Source organism: Erinaceus europaeus, chromosome 13, assembly GCF_950295315.1.
Source record: "Erinaceus europaeus chromosome 13, mEriEur2.1, whole genome shotgun sequence".
Taxonomy (NCBI): Eukaryota; Metazoa; Chordata; class Mammalia; order Eulipotyphla; family Erinaceidae; genus Erinaceus; species Erinaceus europaeus.
Genome location: NC_080174.1, coordinates 6,656,268 through 6,673,050, shown reverse-complemented (window position 1 = coordinate 6,673,050; position 16,783 = coordinate 6,656,268). Strand labels below are relative to the sequence as shown.

The following is a 16,783-nucleotide window of genomic DNA, read 5'->3' as shown; positions in this document are numbered from 1 at the left end:
AGAGATACCTGCAACACTGCTTCACCACTCGCAAGACTTTCCCCCCTACAGATGTGGACCAGGGGCTCAAACGTGGGTCCTTGTGCACTATAACATGTGCACTCAACCAGGTGCACCACCACCCGGCCCCTTGACTGTTTCTATAACTATCTTTTTATTTATTTGCCCATTTCCCCACTATGATCTTGCCTTCTCTTCCTTTCTATGTCACACCTACACTTATTACTACTTCCGAGTGTCCTTCCTTTTTTCCCCTTCTCTCTCTGGGTCCTGATGGAATTGGGGTTCAGAGCCTTTAATAATTATGTTTTTAAATATTTTATCATTTGCTAGGACAGAGAAATTGAGAGAGAAGGGGAAAGAGAGTGGCCCAGCTGTCTGTACCCCAGAGACTGCCCTCATGAAGAGGCTCAGCTCAGCAGGCATCTGGGGGAGGCAAGTACCCAGGGGGGCTTGAGGCACCTCATCTGATTCCATCATAGAGAACAAGGTGCCCGTGACCTTCCCTGAGCATGGGGTGACAACAGCCGCCTTGGAAAGGCATCAAAGAGAAGCCCAGGCATCTGCCTGTGCCCCACCTCTCCCCTGCTGCCCCCAGGTGCTCCCCAGGCCTGAATTAATCATGGCCTGCCCCTCTCCTGCCTCTCATGTCAGCTGTGAAATCTGCTCTCTCTGTGTTTAACTCTTATAAACCCAGGCAGAGAAGCTAGAAAGTCAGGTGGAACCTAAAACATGACCATCATGGGGAGGGGGTGGGGGCTAATGCTAGCTCTCTAGAGGGGGGCCGTCAAGCATGTCAGGTCTGAGGCCTGGTACCACATGGTGGAACCACCACAACAGCAGAGGAAGCTCCAGTGCTGTGGTACTGCACCCTCTCTGCCTAGTCAAACTTTGAATGCGGAGCTCAGACAAAAACCTAAACAAGTCAAGGCAAAGCAGTCTTAGAGCTGGAAGAGGGCGGGTGGTGGCGCGCCTGGTTGAGCGCACATGTTACTGTGTGAAAGGACCCAGCTTCAAGTCTCCAGTCCCCACCTGCAGGAGGAAAGCTTTGCCAGTAGTGAAGCAGGACTGCAGGTATCTCTATCTCTCTCCCTCCCTGGAGTCTAAAGGTTGAATTGTCAAAAAAAAAAAAAAGGATATTATATATGTGTGGGGGGGGTGGGATGGGGAGAAACACCCAGCACCTAGCACCTAGGACCTAGTACCTAGGAGGGTGCCTGCATTGGTGTGTGTGTGTGTGTGTGTGTGTCCCAGGTTCGAGCCCAGCTCCCACCCCACTGGAGGCAACTTCAGTGCTGTGGTGTCTGTCTTTCTCTCTCTTGTTGGTCTGCCTCTAAATTCTGCTTCTAAGACCTTCTGTTTTAATCATCGCATTAGGTTCGCTTGTATTACTTACAATGTGGTCTATTTACATCATCACTGTTTTACCTGGGTCCCGCCCTGCCTGCAGGGTATTGGTTTAATCCCCACTGGTTAGATGGAAGCTTTCTATGTTCTGTTCGAGCTCTTTTTTTTGCTCCGCCCCCTCTCCTAGTCATTTCCTTTCCCTTGCCACTTGGTGAAGAGATGCATAAAAGGCAATGTATCTGATTAGTAAACGAGATACTGCTTCCCAGCTCAGCCATGAGTCCCTGGTCGTCTCTCTCCCGCTCACAAAGCTAGACTGGCAACTGGTGCCCCGAACTGGGACCGGCTATCTCTCTCTCTATCTCTCTCTATCTATCTATCTACCTCTCCCTTTGTTTCTCTCTCTATTTACAGGGGGGAAATGTCAGAGGCCCGGCAGCGGCATGCACATAGTGCGAAGCACAGGGGCCTGCAAGGCAAGTTGCTTTGCAAGTGTTGAAGCAGATCTGCAGGTGTCTCTCTTTTCCCCTCTCTCTCCCATCTGTCAATTTCTCTCTGTCCTGTCCAATAAAATGGAAAAAATGGCCCCCAGGAGCAGGGGATTCATAGTGCCTGCACCAAGCCCCAGTGACAGCCTTGGAGACAAAAAAAAGTCAGCCTGGAGCAGTGAAAGTCCAGAGGTGACAAAAAAGATAATATACAGTACACGCCTAGTGACTATAACCATTTAAACTGCAAATACATATTCTATTCCTGGTATTACTGGAGAGGCCGGTAGGCAAACTGGGGAGGTTCTTGAACTGGATTTTTTTTTAGTTTTTAAAAAACATTTATTTCCTTTTGTTGTCCTTGTTGTTTTATTGTTGTAGTTATTATTGATGCTGTTGTTGTTGGCTAGGACAGAGAGAAATGGAGAGAGGAGGGAAAGACAGAGAGGGGGAGAGAAAGACAGACACCTGCAGACCTGCTTCACCACCTGTGAAGCGACTCCCCTGCAGGTGGGGAGGCAGGGGCTCGAATAGGGATCCTTACGCTGGTCTTTGCGCTTTGCGCCATCTGCTTTTAACCCGCTGTGATACGACCCGACTCCCTGAACTGGATTTTTTTTAGAGACAGAGAGAAACTCTACAGGAAAGGGAGATTGGGAGAGAAGAAGAGAGACACCCGCAGCCCTGCGTCACCACTGGTGAAGCTCCCTTCCTGCAGGTAGGGACCCGGGCCTTGAACCTGGGTCCCTGCACGTGATAACATGTGCATTGTTCCATATGCGCCACCACCCAGCTCCTGGAGCTGGATTATTTTGGGAGTGACCCATGAGGCAGGGAAAGCATTCCTGTTGTAAATGTCACCCCTTCTATGAATCAGGGCCGCATGGCTGCTGTAACAAGTGAACCTGCAATCAGTTGGCACTGTGGATTTCTGCCCACGTGGCAGAAGGGGGGTCAGTAGGCAGGTCAGAGGGGGACCCCCATATCTTTATCACTGTGACTTCTGCAAAGTCCTTGAAGGACCTTCCTTCTTGGCTGCAAGGTGAGGCCGGTGCAGGGGAGTGGGCGGGGCTCCAGGGGCTTGGCCAGGCGTGTACTCGCACCCTATTGGCCAGAACTCAGCCAGATGGCCACGCCCACTGAGTGAGACTATAAGACCAGGGGAAGGAGGGGGTGGGACAGGAGGCTTTGTGGGCCACACTGCACTTAGGTCTGACCTGTCTCCAGGTTTCCCCAAAGTGACCACAGCTCCCAGACACTCGGACCCCAGGTTGAGCAGCCCCAAGGAGAAAGCCCGGTGACCCAAGCCTCTTCTTCTCTTCCCTAGATATCACCAATGGCAGCAGTTCCGGGGGGTACCGCCCGCCCCCCAGAACCAAAGAAGTCATCATCAATGGCCAGACGGTGAAACTCAAATACTGTTTTACCTGTAAGATCTTCCGGCCGCCCCGAGCCTCCCACTGCAGCCTGTGTGATAACTGCGTAGGTAAGTGAGGAGACTGGGGGCACCCCACCCCAGGAGCCTCTGATCCCTGTGCTGAATGGGGGGGTGGGCGTGGGCGGTGGCCGTGGTGACCTCGGATTAGACTCTGCAATCCAGAGAGTCGTCGCCGGCATCTCTCATCCTGTAAGAGAGATGGTGGAGAGGAAACACAGGGTCCTGCTGGCTCAGAGACCCGGGTAGATCAGAGAATCCCTTAAACAGACCTCGCTCCCCTAAGTGGCACTACTGTATTCATCCCCTTATTTATTCATGGGATTGAGAGGGAAAAGGGGAGATAGGGAGGGAGAGACAGAGGAAGAGGGGCCAGGTGGTGGCACACCTGATTAAGTACTCAACCTCACAGCACACAAAGACCCGGGTTCAAGCCCCTGGTCCCCACCTGCAAAGGGGAAGCTTCACGAGTGGTGAAGCAGGGCTGCAGGTGTCTCTCTGACTCTTTCCCTCTCTATCTCCCCCTCCCCTCTCAATTTCTCTGTCTCTATCCAATAATAAATATGATAAAATAAGATATTAAAAAGAGAGAGAGAAAAAAGGGAAGAGAGAGACACCTGCAGCACTGCTCCACTGCTCTTGAAGATTCCTGCCCTGCAGGTGGGGACCAGAGTGCGTTGGGGCTTGAACCCATTCCCCTGCAGCCTGAGAGGCACTCCTGATGGTCAGCTCTTGCCGAGTCGCTTCAGACCCAGAGTCCTGCTTCTTCTCGAGGAAAAGGCAGCGTCACCCTGCGCTTTTTGCCTTGCAAAGCGCTTTCCCCCTCCCTCGTGTGTCTGCGGTCCTCTGTGTCCTGATTCTCAAAACCTCCAGTTTGGTAGGAAGCCCACGTTTGCCCTATCAGACCTGGTCTGGGTCTTATCAACTGAGAGAAATTGCTTTTCCTCGTCCCCTTTGCTGGGGCAGGGGAGGGCACGTGTGCTCAGAATGTGGTTGTCTTTCCTGTGGAGCCAGGAATTTGTAAGCCAAGACTGTGGACTGTGGTCTCAAAGCACCCGGGTGGACACCCCAGACCCATCCACAAGCCGTCTGAACTCTCTCTCCTGCTTTTCTTTCTTCCTTTTTAAACAAATTTCAGTTAGTGACTGAATATTGATTTACAGGATTGTGAGATGACAGGGGTCTAACTCCACACCATTCCCACCACCAGAGCTCTGCGTCCCCATTCCCTCCATTGGAAATTACAGCAGTTCTCCCAAGGTCACAGATATGGATTGACTATTATTTCTATAACTGTCTACATTATTTATATTTGTCCTTTTCCCCCGTATGGTCCTGCCTTCTCTTCCTTTCTAAGTCACACCACACCTCTTATATTTCTGAGTGTCCTTCCTTTTATCCTCTTCTCTCTCTGGGTCCTGATGGAACTGGGATTCAGAACCCTCCTCTAGTCATCATCACTCTATCGTTTCTCCCCCTCTGGGAGTGTGGACTAAAATTCTTTATGGGGAGCACAAGGTGGGGATTCTGGCTTCTGTCATTGCTTCTCCGCTGGACATGGGTGTTGGCAGGTGGATCCACACCCCCAGCCTGTCTCTGTCTGTCCCTAGTGGGGCAGGGCTGTGGGCAGGGGAGGCTCCGGGACACATGGGTGAGGTTGTCTGCCCAGGCAAGGTAGGATGGCGTCATGGTAGCATCTGCAACTAGGTGTCTGAAAGACGGTGAAATACAAAGCACGTCATCTTGTACTTGGTCATGTGAGGTTTTCTGTTGTTTTGCTGACTTTCTCTGAAGGGCGAGTGGCTGGTCCCGATTGTCATTCAGGGAGTAGTTATCTGTGAGCCGGAGTTTACTCAGTGCCCGCATCTTTATCACTGTGACATTTATTTGTTTTCTAAAGGCTTTATTGATGTGTTTTTATGGCCTGCCTGGGTTTTGCAGCTATGCTATTCCATCCATCTCAGCAAATTCCTTTTTCTTTCCGTTTCTCTCTCTTTCTTTCTTTGTTTCTTTCTTTTTAATTAAGATAGAGACAGGGAAGACTGGCAAGGTAGCTCACCTCGGAGAGGTCGTGCTTGTCCTGCAAGGAACCTGAGTTTGAGACCACCCCCGCTACTCTGGGGGAAGGTTTTGTACTGTGGTATCATCCCTCCTCTTCCTCACCTTCCTCCTTCTCCTTCGACCTCTTCCTTTTCCACCTTTTTCTCTTCCTTCTCCTCCTTTTCCTCCTTCTCCTTCCTCCCTCTTCTAAATTTTCAGCCTGGAAGAGTGATGGGAGAGACAGACAGACAGACACCACGGCACCTGTTGTGCTTGGCGCTTCCATGTGTCAGGGACTCTGAGAATGGTAACGACTATACTCCACCAGGTGAGCTGTCCCTCAGCCCTAAGATTTACTTAGTTGTCAGTGACAGGAGAGGGAGGGAGAGAGAGAGAGAGAGTCTGAGCTTCCCTCCCTGTACGTGTAGTGCCAGGAATCAAACTCAGGACCTCGCGCCTGCAAGTTTTTTCTCAGCATCATTGTGCTTGCATAACGTCCTTGGTGCTGCATTAAACTGAAGATAGAAATTGTGTCCCTTCTTTTTTTAAAAAAATCTATTTTAACGAGAAAGAGAGAGACAGACAACAGAGCCCTGCTCAACTCTGGCTTCTGGTTGTGCTGGGGATTGAATCTAGAGCCTCAGAGCCTCAGGCATGAAAATCTTTTTGCAGAACTATTATCCTATCTCCCAGTCCTATTTGTGTGTTTGTTTTTAATGAGAGATATACAGAGAAGATAGATAGATAGATAGATAGATAGATAGATAGATAGATAGATAGACAGACAACAGAGCCCTGCTCAGCATTGGCTGATAGTGGTGCTGGGGATTGAACCTGGGACCTCAGAGCCTCAGGCAGGAGAGTCTTCTGCAGAACCACTGCGCTGTTTCCCCAGTCTCCTGATTTGAAAGAAAACCTCAGGGGCCAGGCAGTGGTGCACCCGGCTGAGTGCACATGCCACCAAACTCAAGGACCCCGGTTTGAGCCCCTTTTCTTCCACCTGCAGAGAGGAAGTTTTGCAAATGGTGAAGCAGGGCTGCAGGCTGTCTCTTCCCCTCCCTATCCCCCCCACCCTTACAATTTCTGTCTCTATCCAATCATTAATTAACTCATTTTTAGAAAAGAAGCCTCCTTCTGCATCCTCTCTCTTTCTCTTCCCTGCTGCTCCCCTGGACATAGCTGTCCACTCTCCTCCTGCTGAAACACCTCTGTGGAGCCGGCCACTTCTCTCTGAGGAGGTGTCTGAGCTCAGAATGCAGATCTCATCTCTGTTGCCTTGAGCCCAGGTCTCACTGTACATTTGTGCCAGATATGAAGAGGTCTGGGTATATCTGGGGTTTGGACTCCCATCCACTTTCTGCTGTGGGGAAGTATTCTGGAATGTCTTTGTAGTTATTTTGGGTTGAGAGGGCTATTCATTCCCCAAAGAAAAGCATATAATTGGAAGGGAGGGGAGAGGAGGGGAGAGAGGTGGCATTTTGATCCTCCCAGAAACCAAAACAAATGAGTTCCCCTAGGTCCCAGGATCTGAGCTTCATTCCCATATCTGTTTTTCTTTTTTTTAATTTTTATTAGTAATTTAGCAATGACTAACAAGAGTGCAAGATAGCAGGGTATAACTCCATACAGTTCCCACCACCAGAGCTCCATTGGAAGCTTCCCTGTTCATTATCTCCTTCTGGGAGTGTGGACCAAAATTCTTTATGGGGTGCAGAAGGTGGGAGTTCTGGCTTCTGTCATTGCTTCTCCACTGGACATGGTCATTGGCAGGTGGATCCACACCCCCAGCCTGTCTCTGTCTTTCCCTAGTGGGGCAGGGCTCTGGGGAGGTGGGGTTCCAGGACACATTCGGTGAGGTCGTCTTGCCCAGGGACATCAGGATGGCGTCCTGGTAGCATCTGCAACTTGTAAGATCTGAAAGACGGTAAAATATAAATCAAGGAAATTGTTTCATAAACAGAAACCCAAAGGTAGGAATAGAGCAGATGAAACTAGGGGTCTTTGTGTGGGAAGAAGCAAGGAAGTCCAAGGGGCTTTAGTAATTTTTGTCTGAGCCTGACAGCTAATGTGCAGGCAGACTAAAAGTATTTCTGTATTTTCTTTTCTTTTCTTTTACTGACACCTGCAGACCTGCTTCACCATCTGTGAAGCGATTCCCCTGCAGGTGGGGAGCCGGGGGCTCGAACCGGGATCCTTATGCCGGTCCTTGCGCTTTGTGCCACGTGCGCTTAACCCTCTGCGCTACCGCCTAACTCCCCACGTATTTTCTTTTCTTGAGGACAGACAGCACAGCACCACCCCACCACTTGGGAAGCTCTGCCCCCCCCCCCACGGACGTTCCCATATGGTGGCCTGGGGCTTGAACCCAGGTCCTTGAGCATAGCATGTGGGCTGTGCCTGATAAGCCACCTGCTGGCTGGTCTTCATTAATGAACACCCATGCAGCAGGCATGGCGCTAGACATCCGGATGAGACATCCCCCTGGGATCACAGGTCGAGGGACAGACAGCACAGCAGGAGGCACCGTGCTGGCCCCAGTGCCCCGGGCAAAGGGCAAAGGGCAAAGGGAACCGTTTCATCCCGGGAAGAGGTTAGAGGTTTAGTGCACCAGGTGATATCACATCAGGCTGTGCAGAGTAACCGTTGTTCGAAAGTGCAAGGAGAGTTTGGTGTGAACATGATTTTAGGGAGATGTAATGCTCTATCTCTGGCTTCCATGGCTCAGGTAAGCAAAGTATAAGACAATTTAGAGGGCTGGGGAGACCGCATAATGGTTCTGCAAAAGACTTTCAAGTCGGAGGCCCAGAAAATGAAGAACTCAAATGTATAATTAATAAATCTATGCTCAGATTTGCTTCCACAGTGCATATTTTCTTCTTTAACTATTTGTAGGATAGTACAGGAAGTAACCACACCAATCTGGTTCACTGAAGTCGCTCCCTTGGACAGTGCGCTGCTTTGCCATGTGCGAGACCCGGGTTCAAGGCCTGCTCTCACTGCATTAAGTGAGGCTTCAGTGCTGTAAGCTCTCTCTCTCTGCCTCCAGGGCTCATTTTGCTGGGCTTCAGTGCCTGCACTACAAATCCACTGCTCCTGTGGCTATTTTTTTTTTTTTTTGGATAGGACAGAGAGAAATTGAGAGAGGAGGGGGAGAGAAAGAGAGAGATAAAGACAGACACCTGCAGACCTGCTTCGCTGTTTGTGAAGTGACTCCCCTCAGGTGGGGAGCCAGGGGCTCGAACCGGGATCCTTCTGCTGGTCCTTGTGCTGCTTTGTGCTGTGTGTGCTTAACCCCGTGTGTTGCCACCCTCCCCCTGCTATGATCTATCTCTCTTTTTTTTTTATTTATAAAAAGGAAACATTGACAAAACCATAGGATAAGAGGGGTACAACTCCACACAGTTCCCACCACCAGATCTCCATATCCCATCCCCTCCCATGATAGCTTTCCTATTCTTTATCCCTCTGGGAGTATGGACCCAAGATCATTGTGGGATACAGAAGGTGGAAGGTCTGGCTTCTGTAACTGCTTCCCTGCTGAACATGGGCATTGACAGGTAGATCCATACTCCCAGCCTGCCTCTCTCTTTCCGTAGTGGTGAAGGTCTCTGGGGAAGCGAAGCTCCAAGGCACATTGGTGGGGTTGTCTGTCCAGGGAAGTCTGGTCGGCATCCTGCTAGCATATGGAACTTGGTGGCTTAAAAGAGAGTTAATAAGCAAAGCCAAACAAATTGTTGACCAGTCATGGACCTAAAGGCTGGAATAGTGCAGATGAAGTGCTGGGGAGTCCTCCATTTTGTAGACAGCTAGTAGGCATAGTTTAGTTATATTCCAAAGGGCCTGTAGCTATAGTAGTGTTAATGTTTGTTTGTTTGTTTGTTTGCCTGAGCCTGAAATCTGATATGCAGGTAGATCCAAGTTATTGTCTGGGGAGATGATGGCATGGCTGGAAAAGGACCAGAAAGCTGGATCAGGGATGAGAGTAGCTCCCTAATCTGGGAAAAGGCGTGTATAAGTATTGTTGACTGTAAACCCCATCGATTTGATGTGATCTGGGGCCCATAATTAGCTTAGGAGTCTATGTGACCTCTGCCTCCCTGTAGATCTGAGCTCACATTCTGTGGTCATCAGTAGGAACATTCCAAGCTGCCCCAATATCAACCCATCTTCCTCAGGTATAGCATAGAGTATGTTGTCCATCCTTCCTTCAGAGGATGGAACATTCTCTACCATTGTTGATCCAAGTTGAGGGCAAGGTCTTATGGGGGCCACAAAGGGGTCTAGTTTGTTGTTCCTGATAGACATGACCAGTAACAATGGAGAGGGATTTATTTGAGGTCTAGGCCCATCAAGTCTGTTTTGTTTTATTATTCAATGACACACAATGAAGCTAGAAATTAGCACAGAAATACACAAGCCTAGCCAAGTACGTTTTCCCATCATTCTTGGGGGCCAGGAACATCCAAACCGCAGTTGTGGGAGATTTAGAAGATGATGATTAGAGGGGTGCAAAGTAAGACCCTGTTGCCAACAGAATTCTTTTATTTATTTATTTATTTATTTATTTATTATTTTAGAATTCTAAGCATTTTTTTATTATTTAAAAAAGGAGAAAAGGAGACATTAACAAAACCATAGGATAAGAGGGGTACAACGTTGCGCGATTCCCAACACCAGAAATCTGTATCCCATCCTTTCCCCTGATAGCTTTCCCATTCTCTATCCCTCTGGGAGCATGGACCCAGGGTCATTGTGGGTTGCAGAAGGTAGAAGGTCTGGCTTCTGTAATTGCTTCCCCGCTGAACATGGGCGTTGACTGGTTGATCCATACTCCCAGCCTGCCTCTCTTTCCTTAGTAGGTTGGGGCTGGGGAAGCGGAGCTCCAGGACACATTGGTGGGGTTGTCTGTCAAGGGAAGCCTGGTCAGCATCATGTTAGCATCTGAACCTGGTGGCTGAAAAGAGAGTTAACATACAAAGCCAAACAAATTGTTGAGCAAGGGATTTTATTTTATTTTATATTTTATTTTATTTTATGCCACCAGTGCTATTGATGGATCTGGGTGCCTGAACAATGAATCCACCTCTCCTGGTGGCCTTTTCTTTCTTTCTTTCTTTCTTTCTTTCTTTCTTTCTTTCTTTCTTTCTTTCTTTTTAACAAGACAGAGAGAAATTGAGAGGGGAGGGGGAAGAGAGACAGGGAGATACCTGCTTATCTGCTTCACAGCTCATGAAACTTCCCCCATTGCAGGTGGGGACTGGGGACCTGAACCCTGGTCCTTGGTAATGTATGTATGTGCTTAGCCGGGTGCACCACTACCTGGTCCCAGAATTCTGAGTTCTAATCATGAAAACTATTGGGCTGTTGGAAAAGTCATGACAAAATTTCTATGTATTTCTATGCAAAGATGCTTCGTGATTTTTTTTTTCTTTTTTGACAACCCAATCGTTCACCTAAACAGAAAAAGAAATCTCTGGAAAACTATCAGGTATCTCATAGACATGAAGAAGCAGCTGGAGGACCAGGCTGGGTGACCTAGAGGACCCAGGAGAGGCCTGGAGGCTGATGGCTCACGGGAGCCTGTGATAGGATGCTCTGGTCTGCTGCACCACCACTGGGTGTCAGCTCTGCTGCTGCCATGGGCTTTAAATGGTGACCTCTGTGCGTACAAGGACCATGGGCGAGAGAGAGAGAGAGAGAGAGAGAGAGAGAGAGAGAGAAAGAGAGAACCAGCCACTTTCAGCTTCTACGGGCTGGGTGGGGGGCAGCCTTCCACTTATTTTGGGATTCTCCCCAAACAGGAAGTTTACTTGGGTGGCCAATGAGACAAAAAGTTTTTTTAAAGTCTAGTACAAGAAAACAAAACTATACTTAGAAGCCAGTAAATGAACATCACGTCCATCTCCAAAAGACAGAGGCGGACTAGCAAAATAAACTCAACAAAACAGGAAGAGGGCAATTAGCGACCTGGAAAACAGAGAAATAAATATGCCAGCAGATAGCATTCTCCAGGAAATCAGCAACAACAAAAAAAGGTGAACTTATGGAAAGACAGAGAGAAAATAACAACGTGGGATTTGTGTGTCATAGAACTCTATGCCAATTGAGAAACTCTATGCCGCAGAGGAAACATAAAACACTACGTGATGTCTGCTTTGGAACTGTCTTCTGTGACTTGAACCCAACAGCAAGGAAGAAACAAGAGCAAAATGAAACCAAGGGTGGGCTGGGGAGATGGTGTAGTGGTTATGCAGACGACTTCCCAGCCCAAGGCTCTCAGTTCTCCGGCTCAATCCCCAGCGAGCTGAACACTGCCCTGACAGACTACTACTAATAATAATAATAATGAATTAAATAAGCCAATGGTAGTACAGCAAACTGGAAAGTTTTTTACACAGAAAAGGAAGTCATCACTGAAACAGAAACACAATCCATGGAGGAGGAGAAGTTAGTTACATGCCACAGAGGCAGAGGACTAGTATTCAAAAAAAAAAAAAAATCATAAAACCTCAGCAAAAGCAACAAATAAAGCCACTAATAATAAGGGAAAGAACTGAAAGGATTCTTCACCAACATATTCAGATGACTTAACAGGCATATGAACATCTGCTCAAAACCATTGATTATCAGAGCGATACAAATCCAGACAACATGATACCACGTCACTCATGTGAGAACGGCTTACTGCAACACAGACAGGATTAACAAGGGTTGGTAAGGATGTAGACAGAAGAGAGTGTTTTTCCAGGGGATGGGTGGTGACGCACCTGGTTGAGCACACATGTTAAAGTGTACAAGGACCCAGGTTGAAGCCCCCGGTCCCCACCTGCAGGGGGAAAGTTTCATGAGTGGTAAGGCAGGGCTGCAGCTGTCTCTCTGTCTCGCTATCTCCCCCCCCACCCTCTTGATTTCTGGCTGTATCTATACAATAAATAAAGATAATAATTTAAAAAAAAAACTATTTTCCACTGTTGGTAGGAATGCAAATGAATGCCTTGTGCAAAACAGTTAAAAGATTCTTCAAGATGTTAAAAATGGGCCTACCAGGGAGTCGGGCGTAGCGCAGTGGGTTAAGCGCACATAGCGCAAAGTGCAAGGACTGGCATAAAGATCCCAGTTCGAGCCCCGGCTCCCCACCTGCAGGGGAGTCGCTTCACAGGCGATGAAGCAGGTCTGCAGGTGTCTATCTTTCTCTCCCCCCTCTCTGTCTTCCCCTCCTCTCTTCATTTCTCTCTGTCCTATCCAACAACAACGACAACAACAATAATTACAACAATAAAAAACAACAAGGGCAACAAAGGGGAAAATAAATAAATATTTTAAAAATATTTTTTAAAAATGGACCTACCCGATGATCTGGCAAATTCATCCCCTAGGTATCTACCCAACATGCCTATATTCATGGCGGCACTATCTGGTACAACCAAAATTTGGAGACAACGCAGGTGTCCAACACCAGATGGGTGATCAAGAGAGTTGCAGTGTGTCTACACAATGAAATGTTGACTCACTGGAAGGAATGAGGAGATCTTCTCTTTTGCTTCAACCCGGAAGGAACTGGAGGGGGTCACACTGAACACAACAAGCCCGAAGGAAAAGGACAAATATCTGATGAACAACCCCATTCACAAATGGAGCTAAGAGACAAAACGAGACAGTGGAGGGTGACTGACTCCTCAGTGGGAAATTATTGTTCAAGTAAAATCTTCTGTTGGGCTTCTGTTCGGGGTTTAACAAAACGGCAGGTTTATTAGGTACATGAAAACCAGGGCGGAGTGGGCAGTAGCACACCAGGTGGAGCACACGTAATGTGAAGCAGAGCAGGGACCCGCACAGGAATCCGGGTTCGAGCCCCCGGCTCCCTGTCTGTAGGAGGTTCGCTTCACAAGTGGTGAAGTAGGTCTCCAAGTGTCTGTCGTTCTCTCTCTTTGTCTTCCCCTCCTCTCTTCATTTCTTTTTTTAATATTTATTCCCTTTCGTTGCCCTTGTTGTTTTACTGTTGTAGTTATTATTGTTGTTATTGATGTCGTCGTTGTTGGATAGGACAGAGAGAAATGGAGAGAGGAGGGGAAGACAGAGAAGGGGAGAGAAAGACAGACACCTGCAGACCTGCTTCACTGCCTGTGAAGCGACTCCCCTGCAGGTGGGGAGCCGGGGGCTTGAACCGGGAATCTTCAGCCAGTCCTTGCGCTTTGCACCACCTGCGCTTAACCCGCTGCGCTTCCGCCCGACTCCCTCCTCTCTTAATTTCTATCCGTCCTATCTAGCAACAACAATAACAACAACAACAATAATGGAACAAAGATGACCATCAGGACCAGATTTGTAGTGCCAGCACCGAGCCCTAGCAATAATCCTGGAGGCAAATAAAATAAAATAAAATGACAGGAAAATAGGAGGAAAAAAGCTAGCTAGACATGTGGCAGGAGTCATTCGTCCTTAAAGTTAGTTCACCAGCGTTCAGCTACACGTGTAGGAAGAAACAGCGTCACGTGGGTCCAGGGAGAAGACCAGACAGGAACAGCGACAGTGTAAGGGAGACAAGAAGAGAGCTTCTTCTTCTAGCGTTGGCCCTTCTTCTGTAGCCAGTCAACAGCATCAGGTTGAGCCTGATGTAAAGTTTCGAGACCTCCTTTGAATCTGGAGAGGTGGCAGTCGTTGATTATGTGGGTCATAGTCTGTCTGGAGCCGCAGGGGCAGTTCAGGTCGTCTCTGGCTCCCCAGCGATGGAACATAGCGGCGCAGAGCTGAAAAAGGCTGAAAGTCCATCAGACACTTGCTTAAATAGCCTCCAGTCCCCACCATCCCTTGTGAGTTGACATGCTTTGCTATAGGTCATGACATCAGCCATGTGCTAATTACGTACACAGCCCACAATTCCTTCTGCTTTCGGTCCATAGATTCTCAACAGGAAATGATCCATTGACTCAGGGACTGAGGGGCATTAACTAAGCTGAAGTTGGGGGCCGAACTGTCTAGTGCAGCAGGATGATGGTCTGGTGGAGGATGAGGTGACACCTATATATCCTATATAGTCTCATATCCTGAGAAATGCAGAAATCAGTCACAGGTGACTCCAGGCCCCAGACACACACTCCATGAATGTGTAATTTTATCCTGATCAGCTCTGTATTTCTAAATATCCAGAGTGATCTTTCAAATGTATTAGAGGCTCTGGGGAGCCAGATGTGGGCGGACGGCCTGAAGCTGCAGAGCGCGAGATGCTGTCACCCAGATTTTGTAAGAAGGGAAATGCTTGCAGGCCGTCTGGAGTAAGATGGAGGTGGGAGCAGTGCTCAGGTCTACCTGCCTGTCTCTCTGTTTCAGGGAAGGTTTAGAAAGGCAGGAGGGGCTGGAACTCTGTTTCTTAAAAGAGAGAAAGTGAGTCTCAGAACAAATAGGGTGGGAGTCTTGAAGTCGCCCCTAGAAAATATGGGGGGAAATTATATAGCTAGAGGGGGCAAGGCGGTAGCACACCAGGTTAAGCTCACATGGCTTGAAGCACAAGGACTGGTGTAAGGATCCTGGTTCAAACCCCCGGCTCCCCACCTGCAGGGGAGTTGCTTCACAAGCGGTGAAGCAGGTCTGCAGGTGTCTGTCTTTCTCTCCCCCTCTGTCTTCCTCTCCTCTCTCGATTTCTCTCTGTCCTATCCAACAGCAATGGCAGCAATGACAACAATAACAACAATAAGGGCAACAAAAAATGGCCTCCAGGCTTAGTGGATTCATAGTGCAGCCACCGAGCCCCAGCAATAACCCCGGAGGCAAAAAAATAAAATAAATAAAAAATCAAAGTATAGACAGATAGATAGTGATATAGTCAGCCCACATGTGACTTTGGGAAAACCACTGTAGCTTCCAGAAGGAATGGGGACACAGAGTTCTGGTAGTGGGAACAGTGTGGAATTGTACCCCTGATATCTTAGGATCTTGTAAATGAATATTAAATCACTAATAAAAATGAAAAATAAGTAAGTAAAAGTGTCCAGTGTCCATAGCTCAGGAGAGAGAGCTCCATGCACGGAGAGACCCTGGGCTTGATTTCCTGGTACCACAACGAGAGGGCCAAGGCCAAAGACGGGGAACTTCATAGATGGTGGAGGGTGAATGGGGTGTCTCTCCCTCCCTTTAGAAATAAAGGTCGGGAGGTGGTCTGGAGGTGATGCAGTGGATAAAGCATTAGCCTCTCGAGCATGAGGTCCTGGGTTCAAGCCCCAGCAGCACGTGTACCAGAGTGATGCCTGGTTCTTTCTCTCTCCTCTTCTCTTTCTCATATTAAATAAATAAATAAAATCTTCAAAATAAATAAACGAGAACCATCTATTCCTATCTTCTGCCCACTTAAAAAAAAAAAAAAAAGAAAGATTGGGGGAGTCAGGCAGTAGCGCAGCATGTTAAGTGCACATGGCGCAAAGCGCAAGGACCGGCATAAGGATCCCGGTGCAAGTCCCCGGCTCCCCACCTGCAGGGGAGTCGCCTCACAGGCGGTGAAGCAGGTCTGCAGGTGTCTGTCTTTCTCTCTCCCTCTCTGTCTTCCCCTCCTCTCTCCATTTCTGTCTGTCCTATCTAACAACGACGACATCAATAACAACAATAATAACTACAACAGCAATAAAAAAAGAGACAATAAAAGAGAAAATAAATAAATAAAATAAAGATTGGCCCCAAACAGTGGCTCGGTGGTATCACATATGCGGGAGGCCCTGGGTTCAATCCTTATCCTTACATGAAAATAAATAGGTTAACACTATGACTATATAAATATGCATATGCATATGTACTTACATGGATAAGTGTTCACATGTTTATTTAAATGTTACACAAATAAATAAGCAAAGAGAAGCAGGTGGTTCACTCAGTTGAGTGCATATGCCACCATGTGCAAAGCCTCAGGATCAAACCCCAGGCCACCACATAAGTGTTGTGACCCCAACAGGAATTTGGGACAATTAGCATATGAATGACGGCAGCCTGGGATGGAGCATGCTCCCCAGGGAATGTGGGTGCAGGGGTCTAACCAAGAACTTGGGTCTAACCAACAACTTGCAGCCACTCCCTCTCTTGGTTGGGGCACCTTCATCATGGCGCTCTCCTGTGGGCGGCTCCACACTGACCCTTATCTCTTCATGTGGTGACCTTGGGTAGCTTAGTTGTGGATTGGACTTTTGCCTATTTTTTTTCTTTTTTTTATAAAAAGGAAACATTGACAAAACCATAGGATAAGAGGGGTACAACAACTCCACACAGTTCCCACCACCAGATCTCCGTATCCCATCCCCTCCCCTGATAGCTTTCCTATTCTCTATCCCTCTGGGAGTATGGACCCAGGGTCATTGTGGGATGCAGAAGGTGGAAGGTCTGGCTTCTGTCATTGCTTCCCCGCTGAACATGGGCGTTGGCAGGTGGATCCATACTCCCAGCCTGCCTCTCTCTTTCCCTAGTGGGGAAGGGCTCTGGGGAAGCAGAGCTCCAG

The 16,783-nt window shown here is 48.2% G+C and overlaps 1 protein-coding gene across 5 annotated transcripts in view; it reads left to right on the top strand.

Moving 5' to 3' along the window:
• ZDHHC14 (zinc finger DHHC-type palmitoyltransferase 14) overlaps nucleotides 1-16,783 on the top strand; it is a 112,230-nt gene that overhangs the window by 67,897 nt on the left and 27,550 nt on the right. For all 5 annotated transcript variants that reach the window (XR_009553614.1, XM_060205276.1, XM_016185445.2 and 2 more), the window contains exon 3: nucleotides 3,163-3,321. Coding sequence is in view for 4 of the 5 variants with exons in the window: in XM_060205276.1 (XP_060061259.1) it covers nucleotides 3,163-3,321 (159 nt within the window). In the remaining variant the exon portion in view is untranslated. The remainder of the gene's footprint in view (nucleotides 1-3,162; nucleotides 3,322-16,783) is intronic.